The sequence below is a fragment of the Typha angustifolia genome, chromosome 9 (genome assembly GCF_048772165.1).
Source record: "Typha angustifolia cultivar Huaian chromosome 9, ASM4877216v1, whole genome shotgun sequence".
Lineage (NCBI taxonomy): Eukaryota > Viridiplantae > Streptophyta > Magnoliopsida > Poales > Typhaceae > Typha > Typha angustifolia.
Window position 1 is genome coordinate 9004601 of NC_133247.1, and position 25375 is coordinate 9029975.

The following is a 25375-nucleotide window of genomic DNA, read 5'->3' on the forward strand; positions in this document are numbered from 1 at the left end:
AAATATTCTAAATATATACTTATCAAATAAAATAAAAGGCTAAATAACTATAAATAAGATACAAGTATAAACAAGATCTATTTATAATTAATTTTATTAATTCTTACTCTATCTTGATTAATCAAGAACTATATAGTCTCTACTTAATTATACAAAGCAATAAATTAATTAATTAATAAGTGAGTATCTTATTCTACACACAATAGTATATAATAAATTGATAAAATACTTAAAATGTATATATATATGATGAGTATTAGTATATATCTATAGATCTCATGATTATAATTAAGGAAACTGTTTATTAATCTAACAAAACACACACACACAGATATATATATATATATATAAAGTAAACCAATATTTATATGTAACAATATAAAACATAATTAATCATTCATTTTTATTAATTATAATTAATGATAAGCATATAAATGAATATATGTATAATAAATAATTTAAGTAAATAGTTTATAACAATATAATCATTAGTTATACTAATTATAATTAATAATAATCATACTGAAGAATATATATTATTATTACAATAATTAATATCTAAATAATCTATTTGCATTAATTAAGAAAGAAATATCTAAATAATGAAAGAAACATAAATAAAAGTATTGCCAACAGTTCTGGGCTCAGCCTAGCATTGTTGTAGAAAGAAGAGGAAGAAAGGAAGAAGGAAGAACCAAAAGAGGGGAAGGAGGAGAGCCAGGCCGGCGGGGAGGGACTCGACCGTTGCTGGCTAGCCAGAGAGAGAGAGAGGTGGAGGAGGAAGTAGGCTTATTGGCGTCGGTGGCAGTGATAGCAGCGGCAGCTACAAGCCGGCGTCGGGGGGGGGGGGAGAATGAGAGTTTGAGAGAGAAGAAAAGGAGAGACCGAGAGATGAGAGAGATAGAGGGGAAGAGAGAGGCGATAGGGGGGTGCTGGTGGCGGCGGTAAGAGAGAGAGAGAGAAAGAGAGTGGAGAGAAGAAAATTAGAGAGAGGCAGTGGGGAGGGAGGTCGTAGCAGTGACGGCGGGGTGCGTAACCATCCACGCAAGCTGCTCATGCAGCTACATAGGCACGTGCCCATGAAATTTTTAAATTTTTTTTCTGGGATTGGGTTGTTACAACGGGATCTAATAAATGGATCCGGCATTTTCATCCGTTCGGTTAAGTTTCTTCTAAAACTGCCTATTATCATATCAAAAACCAGTTGGGTAGGAGGACTTACTGGCCAGGCTAGAAGAACTTATGGGAACTGGCAGTCCCATCCAAAATTAAAGTCTTCCTCTGGAAATTTTGTTGGGGCAGACTACCTATGAATTGTAACCTGGGCGACCTTGGTCTTGCCATGGACCAATGCTGCCCGATATGCTCGCTACATGATGAAACTACTAATCACCTCTTCCTCCATTGTTGTGATGCCACTATAATTTGGGATTACGTTAAAAGGCATACAACGTAGAAAGTTAGACTTTGGGACAATTGGACCGACACAACTTGGCTCAATGAGAGGGAAGGGCTTTCGACAAAAGATAGAGCCTGGCTCAGGGCAGTCATTGCAGTGTCCTTTTGGACGATATGGAAATATCGTAATCGAGTAATCTTCAACAAGGAGAGAGAAGACCTCGATAAGGTTTGCTCACGTCTCATCCCATTAGCCAACGAATATATGAGTACTAGATATGTTGAACACACGAAACTTGTTTCCTCGGAGATCCTCATTTGGTGGGATTAGGAACCACCACCTCCGGGCTAGTGGATAATAAACACCGATGGCTCCTTTGAGAGTAATGAGGAAATTGGAGGTATAGGCTTCGTGGTTCGACACTCTAACTGCATCCCTCTCTTTGCAGGTGCTCGCTGTGGATTATACCCATCAATCCTAATATGGTCAGAGACAGTAGCAATTAGGGAGGCGCTTCGATTCCTAAGGGACAAAGACTGTTAAAGAATCATCATCGAATTGGACTCTCTCCTTCAGGTCAATATTTTGAATAATGCAACTAAGCTTACATGATAAATAGAGGCTATAGTATCTACCATTAAATTCCTAACTTATAATTATCAAATTAGAAAGTTAATCATATTTTTAGAGAGACTAATCGTTCTACTGATTGACTTACTAATTTTGGTAGGACCAATGGCTATAGTTATACCTAGGATGGGGGTTTTTCTTTTTATCTTCTATAGTTGTTGGCCTCTGATTCTAACGGAGCTTTTTGTAATCATAGAAGTTAGTTTATAAAATCCTTTTAAAAGAAAAATGTTTAGTCAGGGAACTTCGCTGGAACAGGGTTCTCAATTTGAAGCAAATAACGGCTACAAAACTTATTTTTTAAAAGAAAAAAGCAAATTCCGTACAAACTACCCGACTCGAGTAACCCGAGTGAATGTTGTTTCGAATGAACCTGCCGTAAAATATTCGAAGCCTGCCAAGGGGTGAAATTCGAGGAGCTTCTGCTAAGGGGGGTGTTTTTGGTCATTTTGTTCCTCTCCTCAATAAACCAAAACAAAACAAAAGAGGAAAGAGGAAAGGTGTAGAGAGGTAGGAGAGGAAGGCAATTAAGTCAGTTGGGCCGATCTTAAGCAATCCGACAAGGAAGAGGAGGAGGAGATAAAGAAATAGCAAACGAGATGGAGATCTCTCTCCTCCTCTCTCTATAATCATCTCCTCCTCCTCGCTTCACAGAGGGATCAAGAAAACCAAACTCCTTTGTTTACTTGTCAGCGATGGGGAAGGCGATGGCACAGGAGATTCCAGCCCCGACAGGAAACGGCAGATCGGAGCAGGAACCGCGTTTCCGCGGCGTCCGGAAGCGGCCGTGGGGCCGCTTCGCCGCGGAGATCCGTGACCCGGTGAAGAAGACGCGCGTTTGGCTCGGCACTTTCGACTCTGCCGAGGACGCCGCGCGTGCCTACGACTCCGCCGCTCGTGCCCTCCGCGGCTCCAAGGCCAAGACCAACTTTTCCTCTCCCGTTCCTGTCGGGATGGGTGTTGGGGGCGTCGCCCTCCTCCGATCCGCTTCCTTGGCTTTGCGCCGCCCGCCACCGCTGCCGCAGCTTCCAGCGAGCAGCAGCCTCAGTTCCACCGTGGAGTCACACAGCGGGCCCCGGATGCAGGATCGGACGCCGGCGAGTCTCCTACTCCGGAGGCCTCCGCTGCTGCCGGTAGCCGGCGAGGAGGATTGTCACAGCGACTGTGGCTCGTCGTCGTCTGTCGTCGACGATGATGGTGGCGACATCGCCTCTGCTTTCCGGCGACCCCTGCCGTTTGATCTCAACCTCCTTCCGGTGCCTGAAGACGGCGACGGCGAGGATGATTCGCCTGCCACCGCCCTCCGTCTCTGATGGTGAGAGATGAAAGAACAGGAAAAAAGGAATAATAATAGTTGCATCTTTTCTTCTCTCTGCCGTTTATTTTGGTCTTTACTTCTGTTGTCTTTCTTGCATGAGGTTGGATTTGAGTTGGGAGTTCGAGGATCGGATAGTATTGGAATGAATCTGATGCTTTCCTATAGATCTGCTTCTCCTCCTCAGTCTATCCCTCTTCTTTGTACAAAAAGAGCATCTTATCTAATTTCATGAGTGAAAAAAAAACAAAAGTACCGTAATTTACCTCAGGTGGATCTTTTTATGTGTCTGACATAATTTTAGCTGTTCAGGTTGCATCTTTATGCTTTGTGCATGAATTTGGAAATGGTGATCCTTACTCAAAATGGTCTGAAGAGGTTGATGTTTAGAAATTAGTAAGAAGTCGATGTTACTTAAAATGCATGCCCTAGGACCCGGATCAGTTGAATTTGCTAGGCTGTGGTTTGGATATTGCTGTTTGTCGCTTCTAACGGTAAACTGAAAGTGCAATTCAAGAGTTGTAGTTCAAGATCGACATCTGTCAGAAATATAAAATTTTGATTGATCATTGATTAAATTAAAATAGGGGCTTTCAAGTTTTAAGAGTAGTAGTAATTTAGAATTATGTTATTGACCTCTAGATCTGCTATTGTTCTTGTCGGAGAGATATTAAGCTTGTTTCTTGATTTGTTCTCAATCGTATCCTTGTCTATCTACAGTGGAAGGTAGTATATTTGCAATCATGTCCATCTCCTGATCTTCCAATAATCTTCTTGGAATGATGTAAAGTTTATTTTGCCTGTTTTGTTCCTTAAATGTAACTTCTTTTTCTCTTATACTCTATTAAAGACTTCATTGTTATGACATTTTTGTCTTCAAGGACAGGTGATCTTCATTCATTAGCACAATATGATGCCAATATATGTTCCTTTTTTCCTGTAGTTGTTTTGTGACCAGAGCTTTTTTACTCCTTTATTTCTTTCAATCAAAGGTTGGAAATGCTTTTAATTTTGATTGTCAATAATATTTGGTAGGCTTTTATTAGTGCATGCATGCCACTTATGTTTGACGACGTGACTCCTTGTTGCATGCACTCCACATGCAGGGGTATATGAACAATTACCCACGTGAATCTAATAAAAACACCCTATTGTTGCACATTATTGGTTGGCATATGTTGGTTAAGTGTGAGATTAGCAGAATTTACACGTGTAACTAAGAAAATGCATTTATGTGATTAGCTACTTAAAGATTTGGACAGAAAAAATTGTATGTGTATACTTCTAGTTCTGGTTTTGATTACCATTATTCCATAAATACGAGTTGTTTCTATATAGTGCACGTGAAACTTTGACATAACTTTCTTCATCTTACAATGTACTATAGTAGATTTAAGTATGTCTACAAATATGTATTTTCCTTATTGATCCATTTGTGCTTTTTTGTTATATTTAGATTTGTCATATCTAAAACATCTAAACTATATTTTGCACCATGGACCCTATGTGTGTGCATAGGCACCCATCTAATGTGTAGGAGGCAGGAGCAATGCAGTTTCTTGGCCACACACATGCCAATGCCACTATCTAGTATATTTGTTTCTTGCTATTTTATATCATGGAGTGTCAAACCTTAATATAGGTAATAACGTGTAATCATGCTGTGAAATTTTAGCTTTCTGTCAGATTGAATTTTGAACTCACTGTACACTTGTGTGCTTTTATTTTCTGATTTGACTCTTAACCTTCTTTTTTCCATAGATGTTATGGAGCAGGTTGCTTCTACCTTCTTTCCTCCACAGACATTTGTCCTCAATGCAATGCACAGAATTTCTGTTTTTACGGAGTAAAATCTTGCTACAAATAATACACTAAAAGACATTTTGTCGTATTGCATGGCAGCATTTAGTATGCGTATGCATTTTGATCTTTATTATTATGGGAAATTTTTATTTCACCCCTTGCCCTTTCCATTATTTGCAGTTTGACCCTACCTTTTTTATCCTTCTTTTCTTATTAGTATCTAAAACAATGCTCTGGGTTATAATTAACCAGCGAGTTAGTACCTGTTAGAGAATATTACCTCAAGATTACTCGAAGAGTACTATGGTGATATTACTGGTAGAGTTTTGTTAGATGATAATTCAAAAATTGAGGGGTTGACTTGGATTGGCCAAAAAAGCAATGTGCGAATCAGAAAAATCTTAAAAAGAAAGGGGTTGGTATTTCATAGCTCTTTAGTTGATAAGTTGATACAAAGCAAACTGCAAAATTGAAAGAAGTAAAAGATCTTGGAAATGCGGAAGAAAAGCAAATTCTCTCTATATATGGAGTTGTTTTGTATGCCGAATAACTATTTATATATTTTTGTCAAAAGAGAATATTGTGCATGTCTAGTAACTGTTGTGTTTAAGAATAATGTTCTAGGGATCGAATAAGTCATATATGAGTCCTTTGTAGGTTACCCTTATGCAAGACAGGGAAGGGACTGCAATCACATAACCTAGGTGGGTGCAGGATTGCATCTGTCAACAATGTTTTTCAATGTGCTTCAACTCTATAAAGAAGTTATGAATAAGCTGGTTGTAAATGATTATTTGGTAGTATTATATTTCAAGATTACCTATGCTCAGTTTTGTACAGAGAATTTTATTGCCAGATTATTGTGTTAAGTATTTTAAAAATTGTTTATGAGGATGAATGAGCTTAGTCCTATATAATAAAAACTATAATCTCTAGTTGTGAGTCAATATCATTTTATCTTGCATGTTTTGTAATATCATCTTGATGGTGATCTTGCTCTTAGTTGCCCACCTTACTGAAGAAAACATCCTTTAAGATGTCTTAGCAAAGAATGTAATCTTCATCATTTTCTTCATATCTTCTAGTCTTTAGGTAGCATGTGTTGGTTGATAGTTGTTAATACTTAATAGTATGCTTAAGTCATGCTGAGTTGCATCTTTCCCCATTCTTGTTGCTTTTAAAATTAAATAGTTTCTGGTCAACACGGAGGCTTATTTTTTTCACTTATTTGCTTGTTTTGTTTTGAACACCTAACTTCTCTGCAGTTGATAGTCTTGTGTTTCTGTCTATCCTTTGTGCAGTTTGTATGTTGGGTAGTTTGCAAATTGCTAGAGTAGGATTGTTATGTAATCCATAAATTTTTGATGTAAGTTCACCCATGTCTCATAAGTAGTTCTAAGCTTTAGTAAACAGTGGTAACATTTGTTAGATCATATAAATCTAACAGGGTAAAGACAATATGATCTGTTTCCTTTATCTTTTGTGGCATTAATTTGATGTTTGATTAGATGAAATTTATTGTTTACAATATATTTTGTAATATAAGATCTTGTGTAAACCTTGATAGTGTGTTTTACTTTGTGGTGCTAGGAGGGTAGGATTTGACTCACTTATGAAGGTGTACTTTGTAGACTTCGTCAGAAGTAGCGTTCCATGACATGGAATTATTCTTTTGATGAAGTATTCTGAGGAATAACAAACTATTATGCTCTTCATATATGAACTTTTGTTGCAAATGCATTTTGCAGAAGTTCTGATTTGATGAAGTAGAATCATTTTGCAATCAATGTTTTAGAAGGCGGCTGTGGTCAAGGGATTGCATACTGCAGATTGTATGGGTGCATATGCTGATCCATATGCATCTGACTTTTATTATTTAGTATTACTTAAAATGATAAATCTGTATAAAGCAAGGTAGAGCATTGGCATACCAATCTGTATAAATCTGTAATGTGCTTCAACTCTCAACATCGAGTTTGAATAAGTTGGTTGTAAATAGTAATTTTGATGCCAATAGGTTTAGATTTCAATCTTCTTTGATAGATTTTTTATTCACAGAACTCTATTGTGTAATTATTCTGGTAGGTGTTTTTTATCCTTGATTTGTGAGGGATGAATGAGATTAAGTATGACCCCTTAATCTTACTTTTATATTCTTTCCTTGCATACTGTTGTTAATGTGTATCTTCTATCGTTGTAGCTGGTTAACGAAGCATGCGTACCGTTGTTAGATATCTACGAGAGAAAACATCAGTTTAGATTGTTTCACTGCTTTCCATTGTTTCACTTTACATCATTTTGTTTCCAGTGTAAGCATGTACTGGATGATGGGCGTTCTTGTCAGCCCACCTCCTAAATCGTGCTGAGTTGCATCACTTACGCCTGTTTCTAGTTGCGTAGAAAATGAAATGTTTTCTCTCTAGCATGATCGCTATCTTTGATAGCCACATATTCTTTATATGCAGTTTCATCCATTTACTTGCTTTGAACACCAATTAAATTAGGCAGCCCTTTCGAAAACAATAAAATTGGTTCATTTGTATAATAAGAAATTATTTTTTTAGTATAAGTCTTCTTATATTAATATAGCAAGTAAATAATTACTTGTCTCAATACTACTTTGCTAATACTTCTCTCTCATCTTTTATCAACTATTTTTATATTTACCAATTATTATTTTACTTCTGAGAAGATAACTTGATTATTATTTCAAGGGGAAATTATATTTTATCCACCTGTCCTTACAGGCCTAAATTTAATTCACCATTTTATAGTTTTATTTGTGTTATTTACTTTCTTATGGTTATAATTAAATTAAAATTGTTAGTTTTTTTTCATCTTATGGTTATATTCGAATATAAAGATACTCATTAGAGATAAAGTCGTCGATAATTTGATAAGATTTTAATATATTTAAAATAATATCGATTAAATTTTAGATAATCAAAATATAATAAAATATATTTAATATATTTGTTATTTGAAATGTGATTGTATTATTTTAAATATATTAAAAACTTATTTAATTATTTATAATTTTGTTTCTAATAAGTATTCTGAAATTTGACTTGTATAAGGTAAAATGTGTTTCCATTTACTTTAATCACTCTCTTTCCTCTTTCCTCTTCTCTCTTCTCTCATCTCTCTTCATCTATCCATTGTAAAGGATATCTTAGTTATTTATCAAACTATTATTTTTAACTTTATATCATACCTAGTATAATTATTACATGTTCTACTGGTTTGTAAAAAATATTGTAACAACTTATACTGCTATAACTTTTCTTACGTAGGTATAACAAATAAGTATAGTTATACTAGTACATAACTTGTTTTTTTGGTCATTCAAGATGCTATAAATAGGATGGACATCAAGCCAACTCTTCTAAGATACAAAGGTTTTAAGATCTCATCAAATTTTAGTCAATGTAGTAAGTTACCTAGTCTAGATTTCAAGATGTGTGCATCATTAAACTATTGCTCCGAACTAAATATCACTGAGACTGTTCCAAGCCGTTGTGCTTCCAAATTGCTCTTTAAAGCTAATTGCATCACCGAGCTGTTGAACTAAGTCATCAAACTACTAAAAAAATTTGAAGTTAATTTAGGTCTATCATAAGGATGTATAATGTAGTTTCCCTTTATTTCAATCACTCTCTTTCCTTTTTCTGCTTTCCATTTCTCCCTTGGGTATTTTAGTTATTTGTCAAACTATTATTTTAAATTTATATCATATCAAGTATAATTATTATATGTTATACTAGTTTATAACCTTTCTTATGTAGGTATAACAAATAAGTATAGTTATACCGGTATAGAACTTAGTTTTATTATTCAAGAGCCTAAAGGCTAGATATAGGTTGGACAAAGGGCTAACCCTTTATAGATACAGAGACACTAAGATTTCACCAAGTTTTAGCTAATATAGTAAGCTACTTAGTCTAAGATTCAAGTCATATGTGTCGCTAAACTATTGCTTCATATTAAACGTCGTCGAGACCTACTCCGAGTTGTCACGCTGTCGAGTTGCTTCTCAAAGCTAACCGTATCGTTGAACAATTAATCGAACTGAGCTATTGAGCTAAGCTACTAAATCACCAAATAATTTTTTTCATAATAATTAGTTGGGGTTAAAGTCGATCTCATGACCCCTTTAGTCATAGGGAAGTATACCAGTATAAAATTTATTCCACAATCTTGTTCACTTTAGGAATAAGGGCAATTCTAAATTAAGAGGGTAAGATTTAGTTTTCCTTTATTTCACTCTATTTCATCTTTCCTCTTTCCTCTTCTCTTTTTCTCTCTTCGTATATCATCAAACTATTATTTTATCTTATATCATATTAACTATAATTATCACATATTATAATGGTTTATAAAAAAATACCATAACAACTTATACTTGTATAACCTCTCTTATGCATGTGTAACAAATAAGTATAGTTATACTTGCATAGAATTTATTCCACGACCTTGTTCACTCTAAGAATAAAGGCAATTCTAAAATAAGTGGATAAAATATAGTTTCCCTTATTACAGTCACTCTCTCTTTCCTCTTTTCTCTTCTTTCTTATCTCCTGATCTATCCATTATATATGATATTTTAGTTATTTATCAAACTATTATTTATCTTGATATCATATTAAATATAATTATTACATATTATAGTAGTTTATAAAGAATACCATAATATTTTTATACTAGTATAACATCTCTTAAGAAGGTGTTACAAATAAGTATGGTTATACTAGTATAGAACTTATTCCAAAACCTTGTTGACTTTAGGGACAAGGGCAATTCTAAAATAAGTAGTAGTATTTCTTATTTCCAAAATTAGGTATTTATTCTAAAATAATTTTTCTATATTCATTTGTATCTGTAATAAGGGTGCAATAATTAATTTGAATGTAATATAAAGTGAAAAAACTATGAGAAAAATATTCTTTATTTTTTATAAAATTATAGTAAATACTTTTTTATTTGATTTATTTGTAGATTTACGAGATAAATATCAGGTCGAAATTGGTAATTGAGTTAGTATATGATATAAGTCATAATTTCAATAAATAATATCTATATTATAAAATAACATTATTATGATGAATAACATTTGTATTATAAAATAAGAGATCTTATTTTAAAATAAGAAAACATTTATTCCTAGAATAAATAGGGCTTAGTGACAAGGCTAAAATAAATATCGCCAAATAGTTTGTCATTCTTGCCGCAACATAAAGCTTTCAAGAAAATTTCACTTTGTTATGTTAGCTGATTCTTTCTTATATTGGTACCCACCACCATCAAAATTATACTTTGTTTGGAGCATTTCCTTTTGGCGTAATTCGACCAATTCCAATGTACTATTTATCCAACTCTATATCAAATCTAGCCTCTTTTTGGAAGCTTGTTTTGAATTAGCTCCTCACGGAAGCACATTTATTTATAGATTGTAAAAATTGATTCAACTTGATAACCCAATCTAACAACTTGACATGAATAATTTGAGATTTAGTTTAATTGAGTTTGGGTCATAATAAAGTTACCCATATAACCTGATTAATATTTGGATTGTGTTCAGATTTAAACTGACCCATTTGATCTGATATGACTCTTTTAATTCTATGGGTTGTGTGAGATCAGGTCAACTCACAAACCCAATAATCATATATATATATATATATATAGTACTGATTTTTAACCCTAACTCACTCTTGTTAGATTTGAGAAATCTTTTACAAACCTAGCTGTCATCTTCCTAATTCTCAAACCCATTGTTTTCCCAAATCAAGTGCTAAGGACGATGGAGAATGTATATGTGTGCAAAAGCCCTTGCACATCAAAAGTGCACGTCTTTCATTCATTGTTGAGAATAGTGAGGATATGTTGAGAGAGTGAGAGATGAAGAGAGACAAGAATGGGTGGTGCTAGAGGAGATCACCATAGCACATCAACCATGGCCATATGCCAGACTTTGAAAGCAAGGTGTGAAGCATGATGGGTAGACTCTACTACTGCCCAAATGCTAAATTTTCTAATGATTTGCCATGAAACATAATAGGGATAAGTGTTATTTTTATCTTGTTAGGTTCTTGCCAAAGTTTGATCTTTGCTATTTTAATAGGTTTATGTCGCTTTTCTAGTGGGTGGATCTTTCGGTAGACTTGATACTTTCGTATTTCTTTTGTTTGTGTAATGTTGCCATGGCTAGGAGTGATGGGAGTTGGTCTCAATCTATTTCAATTAGTTATAAAAAATTATGTTCTTTTGCTATACATCAATTAGAAAGTTAGGTTTTTAATCTTATAGTAAGAGTTGTAATTGGGTTAAAACTTAGAAGTGATGAATCTGTAGCTTGAGAATTCTTGAATCCATATTTTACTTTGTTCAAGGGTGCGTGAAGTTGTGATCTGCTTGTAGCATATAAGTTTGTAGATTATAGTTTTTAAGTCTAATTACAACATCATTGATTTCCTCATAAGGTTGGTAGTGTGCCTTCTTGTCTTCCTTCTAAGATTATTTGAGATAGATTCGGAGTAATGTGAATGCTTTGATTACTTTTGAGAGTTCGACAAATCCAATCTTAGTATTTTTAGATCTTTATACATTTTTGGTAGGGTATTTGATCAAATTATCCGTGTTTGCAAACTTGAAGCACACTTTCTCATTCTGTTATATAAAGATCTATTTCCAAATTTAGTATTATTATATATATGCATATGATCATTTTGCTGATCTCTTATGTCGTCCTTATTTTACGTTCTCTTTTGTTTTGTTCAGGCTTATTATAATTGGACAATAGGGGGCTTGGAGCACTACTGCTCGTCTTTATTTAGACTATTTGAAGCTTGTGATGGGATTGTCGTTAAATTTGAAATTTAGAACTATAACTAGTATTTAAAGTTAATAATTTAATGACGTTGGTTAGTGCTGTTTGTTTTTGTTGAAACTATTTGAAGTTGGTACTAGACTGTAAATTTTAAATTATATTGTATTCGTGATGGGGATTGTTCTTAGATTTAAATGTTTGAATTATGACTAGTACTTAATTTTAAGGGATAATTCCACTTAGATACTTTGAACTATCACCGGTTTTCATATACACTCTTGACATATATTTTTTACCACGTGCACCCTTGAATTATTATTATTTTTATTATTATTATTATTATTATTATTATTTTGATTTAGAGATCTATATAGTTTTTTTTCTTAGTTCAAGGGTTATCTGTGGATATTTTTATTAATTTAGGGGAGTGTGGGTGATAAAAAATTTCATGTTAGCCTTATGGTTTTAATAGTTTATGATTTGATTTTAATGATAAAAAAAATGAGTTAGCTACATTATTTTGATGACACCAAATAAGTTAAAATAATAATAATTAATTGAATTTTTTTTCTTTTTTATGTAAAAGTTAAATTAATTCTAATCATGTGATGGTTTTTGGGCATAACTTTTAATTCTTATGGGAGATAAATGTGATTTATTTTTATTGGAAAAGAAGACTCATTTATCTACATCTTTATTATAATATATTATAATATATAATTTTAATTCTCACGTTTTGTTTTCCAAATTCATATCATAATTTAAAGATTACAAAATTATAATTTTAGCAAATATATTCTTGACATCTATCTAGTTTTTTATTTATAACTTTCTTTTATATTGATATGATAAGTATGATATTTTATAAGTGAAAATTACACTTGATGTTCTATAATTTTAAGATAAAACTATATTTGAAATTAAGACGTTACCTAAGTGTAATGGGACCTAGAAATTAACTATTTATAATTGTTTTTCATAAAGTTATTTAATTGCATTATCTTTGTACGAAGTTTTGAATTTTTCATTATCATTGTAATTTTTGCAAACTCTTGCATGCTTGGGTTTTATCTTTAGATTTAGTTTATAAATCTAAATCATCCCCTCTTGAGTTGTCTAGTGGTGCCAATAGTTCAGTATATGTGAAAAAATAATGATAGCTAATTTAGGGACTCTAAGTGGATTTATCCTTAAATTTAATTACTTAAATACGGTGGTCAGTGCTTTTAAATTGGCACAATAACCATTTTAAATACTTTTAATGTTCTTTTTGGTGATAGAGTATTATTTTTGTATTGAATTAAATTTATGGTTAAGTTTTATTATTTTTATGTTATATTAATTTTTAATTATGTTAAACGTGTCATGTTATCCATTTAATAATTAGGTCACGTTTATGTCTAATAAATTTGAGGCGTTCAATAATTGAGTCATATTCATATTAGAGTAAGGTTGACCCAACTCACATCTAACCCGACCTAAACCCCATTACCACCCCTATGTTATCCATGTAGAAATAAGGATCTGTCTGTTATCTTAGAGCCTTGCTGCCTCGAATTGCCATCAGATTTTTCATGGGTGCAAAAGAAGCATTGCTTTCTATGCATCAATGTTTCATTTACTACCAATATAGCTTTATATCTCTCGGTGCAATCATATTCTTTTAAAATTATACACAAACTCTTGTGAAGAGCTTCTCTCCTATAGGTAGACATACCAACTTTCATGTCTCATTCAATATTAAGAAGCCAATCTCTTCATCCATAGCTCTCTGGCAATTAATACTATTATCCACCTACAAAACTTCTTCAAAACATTTTAGCTCACTACCTTTAGTCAACAATAACTAATATAGAGAAAGAGAATAGTGACCAGGAGATTTGTAGTTTCGGTAGATCTCCTAGGAGTTAAAATTTTGTCGAGAAGAGATAAGAATACCTAGCTCGACTAGGTTTGAGATATGGAAAAAAGGTCTCAAGTCAAAATCAAAAATCAAATCTAAATTGGTTTAGAAAATTGTATCATATTAAGGAGATGAAAATCAGAATGCTATTATTCTATTGATGAAAATCAAACTCAGGTCGATAAGTAAAAATCCAAGAATAGAAGATGGAAAGTTGAATAATAGTAGGGAAAGTAAAAGTATGACAAATATAGTGAGAACAATTTTTTAATATGAAAAATCTCTCTCACGTAGAGAAGAAAAACCACAGACACACTTAAAGCAAATTGATCTTATTTTACTAAGCAATAAAAATAAGATTTATAATTCATTTTGACAGTCTAATACCTAAATGTTTAAGTAACCTCTTGAACAGGTTTTACAAAAAAAAAAAAAAATTCTTGAATAGGACCTGCATGATTAACTATTCTTGTGCAAAAGATCACCTACTTTTGTAAGCACTTAGGCGACTGATTAACCTCAATTGCAATATATCGATGTGACAATAGATGATGATGATGAAAATAATTCAGCTCCTTTGATATTGTTGACAATCAAAAACTTAAGCTCCAGCTCTAAGTCATATGATGATGGGTGTCCTCACAATTGATAGGAAATATGCTCTTTTAAGGGATCATAAAATTCATTGATGATTTACTTTAATTCCTCTGAGTTAGATGATTTTTCCTAAGCCTTTAGATCATTTGTAGAGAGATGAGAAGTATTAATGTTTCACATTCGGAGAATCCACCAATAGAAACTCTTAATTTTAAATAGGTTTCAGAATTTCTTGTTTGAGTTTTGCACACATTCATTTATCCCATCCACACAGCACTTAAATTTTCTTAAATGAATCATTCCGACCATCTAGATGCTCTTAACCCCATCTGAATACAGTCCTGAAGCCTTAAGCTTTAATATTATTTCTTCTTCTTTTGATTTGATTTTTTATATTATCTAATCTTCTATAAACTATGTGACTTGACCATACACATGAATTTAATTTGTACAGCTTAAATAAAAATAATTTTATTTATGAGTTTGCCATTATAAAATATTGCTTTTATAATCTCCTCTTTGACAATTTTGTGATAAAATATAATACTAAAATAATTCTCTAATGTTTACCAAATTTTGTGACGTCAAGACATAGGAGCTTACTTTACACTTTTTGAATAAATTTGTGCAAAAAATGGCAACACAAGAAATATATAACCTTGTGACACATTTATGTTGTAAAATGAATTGATTTTATACAAAATTTTCATCATAATTATAAATCAATTTTGTCTAAGTCAATTTTTAGCACATATTGCTAAGTAAAAGATATGCAATGAGCTCTAACATGTCAAGAGTATAAACAGTAACCAATAAATCACCAAACTTGGTCAAGAAAGCAAACATGCCAATATAAGCAATATAAGCAACAAAAGTATAATGCCATGAGTAATATAAGTCAACATGCCAACATATAATAGACAATCGAGTTCCATAAAGAAAGCACTACTATTCCCCTCTTAACTCCTAGCCGGAAATAGAATAAGATCTACTCTTCCTTTTTTTGTCACAAATTAACAAAAGAGACCTAAACATGAAAGGCAACTATCCTAGGACGGAGGTGGGTAGTGCTCGTGAAAATTCAAGAGGAAGTCCTCAAAGTGGGTAGTTAAACTGTTAACTAGCAATCCATCATGTTAAACTTGCTATCATTTTATGACACCATATGATCAATCTGCTCATCCAACCATTGTATTGATACATACAATGTAATGCTCCTGCTTGGCGGACGCATGCACGCCCATGCACCCACGCCCACACATGGCACATGCGGCACATGTGATAAGATAGACGGGTTTGGCATACGATGATACACTTGAACTCAACATAATCTATCCAAAAGATAAATCATACAATCAATCAAATAATCATGTTAATATATCAATATATATATAGGGGAAAATAATTCTTCGCATACCAAGCAGAAGAATATAAGGTGACGCTTGTGAGCTTCCACCTTGAAGATGCGGCACTTTATTGGTATCGGGCAGCCAATGCCCATGATACGATTGAAAGTTTGGTCGATTTCTACACCAACATCACGCAGCGATTTGGAGTGTTGAGGTATAAAGACTTCGATACTCTTCTCTCAAAGACTGTACAAAAGACTATGGTTGGAGCATACCAAGAAGGATTTGAAAGAGTAAGAAGCCATTGCCAACCTCCATGGACTGATCAACAACTTCGCAACACTTTCATCTCGGGACTATAGGGAGACATACAAGCCGACGTGAGGGCTTTAAGACCTAGAACCTTAAAAGGAGGCCTTCGAAGATGCAGTACTAATGGAAGACAAGCATCGAACAATGAAGATACACCTCAAACAGAATTGGACAAGTCAAGATAGTTGCATCTCGGTTAGGCCTACCATAGCGACAGGAAATGCACCCGGCGTACCAAGAGCTGCTGCTGCAATGGTGCCTCCTCGAGCACCCCTGAGGCCCTCCCATGAAGTGAAGTTTGCACCTAGAGGTCTGGGTCGAGCACTCACACCTACTCAAGTGGAGGAACGAAGAGCTAAAGGCCTATGCTTTTACTATGTTGAGAAGTTCATACCTGGACACTACTGCGCTAAACCGATGGGATCAGTGATGCTAATAGACGGAATGTAGGAGGCTGAGGATGAGGTTGTAGCTGAAGATGAGGGTGTAGCTGAATAGCAAGAAAGAGTAGCGGAGGAGCAGCCCGTGGAAGACATTATAGAGGAGCTAAGAAAGAACCCATTGAGCCACCCCAATCACGGGGAGCGCGACGCGTTGGTACTCGAGCGCAGGCAAATCAAAGTACCCACGAACGAAGGGCTATAGAGACTATTGATGGCACACTTCCATGATACTCCTATAGCAGGCCATGAAGGGATAGCAGCATATGAAGATTTTACTGCCACATTCAGCAAGATGGTTCAAAGGACTATCGTATTAGAGTACCAAGAGCTGCGTGAGGAGATACAAGCGGATGTTTGTGTTTTATGTCCTATTACTCTTGAGGAGGCCTTTGAGAAGGTCGTGAGGATGAAACAAAAGCATAGGGCTTTAAAGATGACAGCGAAAAACAATTGGGGCAACCGAGATGGGCGGTTAACACCTAGAACACTGGCTGAAAATTCTGCGGTTTTAAAAACAATGCTTGTGACTACTAGACCACGACCACCTTTGAGACCTTCTTCTGATGTTAGAGGAGGCACTAGACCCCCCGTTCGAACTCTCACACTTGCCCAGGTGGAGGAGCGAAGAGAGAAAGGCCTTTGCTTTCGATGTGATGAGCGTTTCACCCTCGGTCATCGGTGTTCTAAACTGATTAGGAGTGTTATGCTTATCGATGGTCCTGAGGAGGATGACGAGGTAATTGATAATGGAGAGTGTCTAGAGGAGACTCATAAGGAGACTATGGAGGAGGGCGTGGAGGAAGATATCCAAGCTAAAATATCGATGCATGCATATTCGGGTACTTCCACGCCGAGAACATTACGAGTAGACAAACTCGTTAGAAAGCATTGTGTGCACATCCTCATCGATTCGGGGAGTACACAACTTTCTAGACGAGAGGCTAGTTAGGAGATTGCGTTTAGATGCCAAACCGACTATGGGATTGACGTTGCTATTGGAGACGGCACGAAGCTTAGGGCGGAGAGCTTATGTCACAAAGTTGGCATTCGGGTGCAAGAACACGACATCATTGTGAACTTGTATTCGTTGGCGTTGCGAGGAGCGGACATTGTCCTTAGTGCTCAGTGGTTACAGAGTTTGGGACCCGTCACATTTGATTTCCAGAGTATGTGGATGAAATATAAATAAGGAAATAAAGATATGTGGTTTGATGGTGTTCAGACTTTGCCGATTTCTACGATGCAGCCTTTGGTGGAACTGCCTTATGCATATGATTTGGTCTATCTTCTTCAGTTAGGACCAATAGGAGATGAGCCTCAAAACAGTTCAAGTACTACCATTGAATGTCTAATTTATTAGATAACTTTTCTGGACTGTTTGAGGAACCGTAGGAGTTGCCACCGAGGAAAGCGGCGAACCATCGTATAGAGATTATACCCGAGGATGCACCAACGAATGTGAGGCCATATCGGTATCCACATGTGCAAAAAGAAGTTATCTCAAAGATGGTAGCCGAGATATTGGAGCAAGGCCTCATACAACCAAGTCATGGCTCATACTCATTCCCCGTACTTTTGGTGCGAAAAAAAGAATGGGACATGGCGTTTTTGTGTCGACTATCAAGCACTAAACGCTATTACAGTCAAGGACCAGTATCCTATTCCGGTTATCGAGGAGTTACTAGACGAGCTTATAAGAGCGACTATATTTAGTAAGTTTGACATGAGGGTCGGGTAACATCAAATTAGAGTTCACTCAGCGGATGTGCACAAAACTTCATTTTGGACTTCGGACGGGCATTACGAATTCCGAGTGATGCCTTTTGGTCTCACTAATGCTCCAGCTACCTTTCAAGGCCTCATGAATGATAAATTTTGGCATCTATTGCGAAGGTATGTCTTGGTATTTTTTGACGATATTTTGGTGTATAGTAGGACTGAATTAGAGCATTGATAGCATTTAGAGGACATGCTGAATTTGTTGGAGCAAAACCAATTAAAGATCAAAAAGTCTAAGTGCCTATGTGGAGTACCAAAAGTGGAGTATTTAGGTCACATCATTTCTACGGATGGTGTAGCGGAAGATCCACAAAAGATTGCATGAATGACTGCTTGGCCTATTCTTACTACTATCACCGGATTGAGAGGATTTTTGAGGCTATCGGATATGATCGATGCTTTATCGCTGGATATTATCGATGCTTCATCGCCCGATATGACAAGATCGTTGCTCCTTTTACTTTTTTGTTGAAAGACTTTTTTAGATGGACGGATGAAGCCACTTTAGCCTTTGAAAAATTGAAAACAGCAATGACGATGACACTCGTTCTAGCACTACCGGATTTCACCAAAGAGTTCATTGTGGAATGTGATGCGTCGGGTGTTGACATAAAAATTATACTAATGCAAGAAGGATGTCCCATTGCCTATTTTAGTAAGGCTTTATCTTAAAAATCTCAGCAATTATCGACTTATAAGAGAGAGATGTTGGCAATTCTGTATGTGGTGACAAAGTGAAGGCCTTATTTGATCGGTAGACGATTCATTATCCGAACCGATTAAAGGAGCCTTCCATACTTTATAGGACAGCGCATACACACTTTGGTACAACAAAGATGGGTCACAAAATTGCTGGGATATGATTATGAAATCCAATATAAGAAGGGAACGAAAAATAGAGTGGCGGATGCACTATCGCGCCATCCCGATACCGCCGAGCTTGCAGCCTATTCATCTCCTACATTTCCCTTCCTTGACGAGCTGAGGTATGCATGTACATTTGGCCCAGATATTTTGAGATTGTTGTAGGAGGTGATGGATGACCCGGAGTGCCACTCCGAGTTGGAGAATCGAGGCGGTTTGCAGCTAGACCACGGATCCATTCGAGTGGCCGCAAATGACGGATTGCGTTAGAAATTGTTGGAGTGTATTGGTCTAGTTGCATATCGTTTCGAGCTACCGGAGAGGTCGAGAGTGCACCCTGTCTTTCATATTTTATTGTTGAGAGAGCGCATTGGAGATCATGAGATTGTTGGATTGGTTTTACCGGAGCCATTGGAGGAGATAGAGATCGTAGAGCTATTTCGAGTACTGGCTAGACACCAACGACAACATGATACCAGATTGGAGATGGAGATTCTAGTTGAGTGGCTTGGCAAGCCATCTGATGAGGCGATATGGGAGTTGGAGACTGATATCTTAGAGCATTTCCTTAACTTTTCACCTAGAGGGCAAGGTGGGGAAAGCATGGTGGGTTGATATACTTAGTTAGGATCTTTTTTATTGCATTAGGTGTTTATTTTCTTTAAAATAAAATTCCTGTAGGTCGCGTTGGAACGCAGGTGGAGTTGCATTCGAACGCCCTTGTGAACGCATTGTGAACGCCTTGTGAACACTTGTGAACACCTTGTGAATGCTCGCGTTTGTGAACGCCTATGTCGCGTTTGCAAATCCAGAAAAGGGCCTTTTTGAGTGCGTTCGAACGTGATCGACGGGAATTCTCTAGAATTAGGATTTCATATTGTTTTAGGACTTGTTGGCTAGCCTCTATAAATATGTGGATGGCAACCAACTTCATTATGCTATTGGATTCTTGATTTCTTGCCTCATATCTTCTCTCTAGACTCCTCCCTCCTCCTTCTTCACCATCCTTCCACCTCTACTGTTGGCAAGGTTTCTCCTCGTTTCTAATCTCCCTCGTCTATCGAGTCACCCCTCTTCTTTAGGATCTCGACCACTTCGTTCTCTTCGTCTACTTCCCTTAATCATTTTCACAATCCACCCTCATCTCCATACCCATCCATAACCCTAACATCCATTCCACCCATCACCACCACCATCACCCACGTTATTCCATATTTTCGTCCCTACTATAGTTCGAATATGCGAAGGACATACAAAAGTTGTAGACTAGGAAGTTACAGATCCAACCCAATTAGTTTCGTAATTTTATGACTACCAGAGAATATCAGACGAATATTTTCCCACAGTTGCACGGATTGCTTCCTACAATAAATTCAGATCTTAAAGAATTATTCTGTAGCCAATCTTTTGGTTCCAAATCCTATCAATTTGGTATCAGAGCCTATCAAGTGGTATCAGAGCCCATCAGATGCACCTCAAGGCCATAGATCTAGTGATAAATTATCTCTGTATGCAGTCCAAGGATTGACTTGCTCTGATACCAAGTTGTTATGACCACTCCAGAATAGATGTGATCACAACAAAGGATTAGCTCTAGATAAATTTAGAACTATAACTTTGGATATAAATGCTGATCGATCTAGCTATCTAAAAGACCTAAGATTCGGATAGATTGGCTCTTTGGAAATGAGGGATCCAATGCAACTAGAATTACAACAATGGGATGAATCAATCAAGAGATATGATAGAAAACCTACCCAAAGGTCAAGGGTGGTGAGATGGATGTAGAAGGTGGATAATAAAGTTGTGGTTCGGGTTAGGGTTACGGAAGGTGAAAAATGGCTATGGTAATGGGATAAAACACAAAGCTAGACAAGGGGTTCTTAGGGACAAGAGGAGACAATTGAGCATAAAGTAAGGGTGGCGGTGGCCATGACCTAGGTTGAAGCTCGACGAGAGAGAGAGAGAGAGAGAGAGAGAGAGAGAGAGAGAGAGAGAGAGAGAGAGAGAGAGAGAGAGAGAGAGAGAGAAAGAGAGATCTAGAAAGAGAGGGACTTTAGGTCAACTTCTCATTCGTTCAATAATAAAAATGTGGTCAGCACCTAAATTTATATGTGGCCATGGTGCAAATCTGTTCGACTAGCTTGATTGTATTAATCCAAATCAACCTAACCTAAATTACAAGCTAAAGTAAATGCATCTAACACATCAATTCTAAGGTTAGGTGCACATAAGTGATTCAATGGCTACCTAACTTGACTCAATCAGCCTAGCTTTAAGAACTGGGACCCAACTCATCCATCTAGAAGCTAACCACAATTCAATGATAGCAATTAATAAATTTAAATGTTAACTAGTCAAGGTGGTTGGGTGTGCCCCTGACCCTCTTCCATTTTCCAGCCCAATCTGATTAGGCTCACCCATCTAGTATGTTCGTGACATCAACTAGGGAAATAGGTAAAAACATCACATAAGAAAGATGATATAGCTCTTGAATTATTGCACATGGATTTGATGGGTCACTGAACTTAAAGTCTTGGAGGTAAATGTTACTTATTTTTTATGGTTGATGATTATTCTCATTACTCTTGGATTTTTTTTTCCTTAAATTTCATCTTAGAGGTAACAATTTAATATTTGAGAATATGTTCTCTAGTAAAAAATTCTCTTAATGTCTTTGATGGAATAGATTCAAATTAAATTGTTGAATAAATTTCTGTCAGAAAGTATTTATTATAGAAATAGTAGATCGGAATTATTATTGATGATAATTTTATCTTAAATGCAAAAAAAAAAAAAAAATTATGTTGGAGAATAATCTGGAAGGGAGAAGAAAAAATTAGAGTTATTTGTTGCTATAGAGAAGAAGCAAATGGTGTAATTGTTGTTTGTTGCTACAGGAAAAAAATAAAGAAATTGATATTTAGTAGTTTTCCTACTTACTTGTGCCATTTTTTTTTATAAGAAATAACAAACACAAAAGGTTAAAAAAATGTCTCAGTAAAGGTGGAGATAGTTTTATATCTTCATAAAAAGATATGAGAATATTATAATAATTTTATACATAAAATATGTAAATTGCAATCCGTAGGTATGGGCACAAAAATGAAAATAAAATTATTTCGCAAAAATTAAAATATTATTATTATTATTATTATTATTATTATTATTATTATTATTATTATTATTATTATTATTACTACTACTACTGCTACTGCTACTACTACTGTTATCAATCCATTTATTTTCTTGGGTGTTAAGTCAAGCTCAAGTTTATGATTGAATTGCTTTTTTTGTTCAACCTTGATTAATAAAAGCATAAATGTTTTCTTTTTCTTATTTGCAAAAGTCCAAGTTCGTCCTTCTTTGAATCCGAGTTAGGCAAGCTTTTTTCGGGCCTAACATGTAGCTGAGCTGGAGTAGCAAGATTATTTCCCAAAAATTATTTATCGCGCACGTTTTGGTTATGCATGTCTATATTGAAGTTTATTGCAGAAGAGGAACTTAGAACAAGCAATACATTACTTTGTTTAACACAGCTCATGGCTAATACAATCTCTCATCTACAATCAGTACTAATGCATTCAAATAAAGACCAACCACATAGCTAGCCTCCCTCCAAGTAGCATTTTCCAACAGCCATCTTGCTTCACCATTCAGGATATACTGCAGGCCATAATAGGAAAAAAAAGGACTTATCAAGTTAGAAGGACAAATTTTACGTTAAAAGTTTAAACACCCAGGTGAACTGAAAATGCTACATAAATGTTAAATTATTTTTCCGGATCCTCTCAAATATCCTATAAATATTTGCGGCTTAGGTTTTGAAAAGTTAGAGCTATATAGGTTAGATTTGTAACAAGATGCCTACTGTCTTGTCTTCCTATCATTTTGTTAGCCTTTTTTATGGTTTCCTTAGAACTATTACAACGAGAGGAGAAGACGCCATTACATGCTGCAATTGACATTAGGGCTGATCGGGATGTTAAGATTGAGCTTGCAGAAGGGCGGGAGGCGGCGGGCTCGCTCCGGCTTGACGCCAAAGGACGGACCAGTGTCCTTGAGGCACTGACACAGTTGACGCCGCATCGCCACTGTCGTCGCCATCTTCTCGAGCGCCTGTGCACTCTTGCAGCACTGCAGGCTCGGGCCGGTCGCCCCGGTCCCGATGAGGTACGCCCCGCACGGAATCAGCGCGTTCACAGCATCGCTGCAAGAGACGGCGGTGGCGGCGGCAGCGGCGCTGCATGAGGCAGCTAGGAGGAGCAGAATGGCTGCCAAACGTATATTCCTCATGGTGGCCTTTTGGCGTAGCTATCCTAATTAGAGACTGGTGGATCGAGTACTTGAGATGGTAGTCATGCAAGTATTTCATGAGGAAAGAGTGATTTTTATACGTGAAGGGGGTCAACGAAGTAGGTGTATTGGCTTTTAATTGCTACCGACCGACCTCCAGTTTAGGACCCATTTGTGGGGTCTTTGTAGGTTAATTTCAGGTGGAATACTAAAACTAGTCACAAGGACCAAATTGAAAATATTTAAAGCTATCCACGACTCACATTCATCGATCCCAAACATTAACGTGAAAAGGATTCAGAAAAGATTTGAACTTCCAATTTTAAAATTTTAAATTCTAAGTCCAACAAGATAAACGTTGATGAAGATATGCTGCTATCTTTGATCACCTCAGCTCAAAGAACTCGGAAAACTTGGCGAAGGCTTTGCCGCTATCTTTGATCACCTCAGCTCAAAGAACTCAGAAAACTTGGCGAAGGCTTTGCTGCAACCGTAGATCCTGAAGCACTACCTCGAGATCCCTACCTATGGCACGGACCTTGCCCCTAGGTCTAGAATACTTCGTCCAAAACTGTTACTCCCATTTGAGGGTGTAACTTACACCATGGAGTTAATTAGGAATCAGAAAAACCTAGAGCTTTTATATTTGAAACCGGATCTTTCTAATTCGAATCAAACTCCACGCCAATCATGAATAAGACTTGCATCTAAGATCAAACAACTACATCCCTTGGTGATTGTATCTTATTTTTTGATCGGATTAAAGCAACCTGGTTCCTACAATGTTTGACTTTTCCTATAGCATTAGAGGTGGCAATCGGATCGGGTTAAGTAGGTTCGGGTTGGGTCAGATTTGAGTTGGGTCAGCTTTACCCTAATCTAACACAATCCGATTAATAAATGGGTTGCATTTAGTAAACACGAACACGATCTGATTATTAAACAGATAATATGATACGACTCGCCTAACCTGTTTAATAAACATGTCATACTAACATGACACATTAACACGACCCATCTAACCCATTTAATAAACGGGTCATATTAACATCCATCTAACTTATTTAATAAATAGATCATATTAACACGACACAACAATACGGTAACACAAATAACAAAGTATTATTAAACCCTATATAAAATTTAAATATTTATTGATTCAAACAAAGTAATCTCTTTTTATTTGAAAAAATATACAATACAAAAATTTATGAATCTAAATATTCAACCATAAATTTAATTCAACACAAATCTATATACTAATTCAACTACCTGCATTCAACATTAAGTAAATAAATTTAAGTACTAATTTTAATTTCAACTAACGACTTACAACTTACAAATCTAACAATCTCACAATTATAACATAATTTTAAGTTCATAATATATTACAAACTACAAATAAAAAAAAGGCAAATAATAGCATTGGGCCCTCCATTTTATTATCCAAGGATCACCATCCAGTCAGAAAAGAAAAATAAAAATAAAAGAGAATGTTAACTAAGATAGAGAATATAGAGTGCAAAAAATCTAATTAGCAGTAGATGTATAAGAAATTTGAGTACAAAAACAAAGAAAAGAACTAACCTGTTATACATATACGGGACATATTTGGACACTAAACTAAACTAAAACTAAACCAAATAGATGGATCAGCCAAGATAGGCTATAGCTTTTATACTCTTTTGTATATTACAGAATAAAAGATGATTTATACAGAATAAAAGATGTATATTTACATAATAAAAGATGATCTTAGCATAATGAAAGAGCTATCTTAGACGACTATGATGCCTCTAACATGATCTTCGAGAGAGCCAAATATGGTCAAATGGAGAGACAGCTAAATTTAATATAAT

At 35.6% G+C, this 25375-nt stretch overlaps 2 protein-coding genes across 3 annotated transcripts; one reads left to right on the top strand and one right to left on the bottom strand.

Moving 5' to 3' along the window:
- Positions 1 to 2520: 2520 nt before the first annotated feature.
- Positions 2521 to 7240, top strand: LOC140767201 (ethylene-responsive transcription factor 3-like). Of its 2 annotated transcripts, none has more exons than XM_073107034.1 (2): positions 2521 to 3344; positions 6896 to 7240. In XM_073107034.1, exon 1 carries the CDS (start codon positions 2725 to 2727, stop codon positions 3340 to 3342), a length of 618 nt encoding a protein of 205 aa, XP_072963135.1. In that variant the 5' UTR covers positions 2521 to 2724; the 3' UTR covers positions 3343 to 3344; positions 6896 to 7240. The 2 variants fall into 2 exon arrangements, with proteins under 2 accessions (XP_072963135.1, XP_072963134.1); XM_073107033.1 differs by lacking the exon at positions 6896 to 7240 and adding an exon at positions 6738 to 6889.
- Positions 7241 to 23168: 15928 nt separating this feature from the next.
- On the bottom strand, positions 23169 to 23516 carry LOC140766893 (non-specific lipid-transfer protein-like). The gene has a single exon (XM_073106567.1). The coding sequence runs from the start codon at positions 23514 to 23516 to the stop codon at positions 23169 to 23171; it is 348 nt and encodes a 115-aa protein (XP_072962668.1).
- Between the last annotated feature and the right edge of the window lie 1859 nt (positions 23517 to 25375).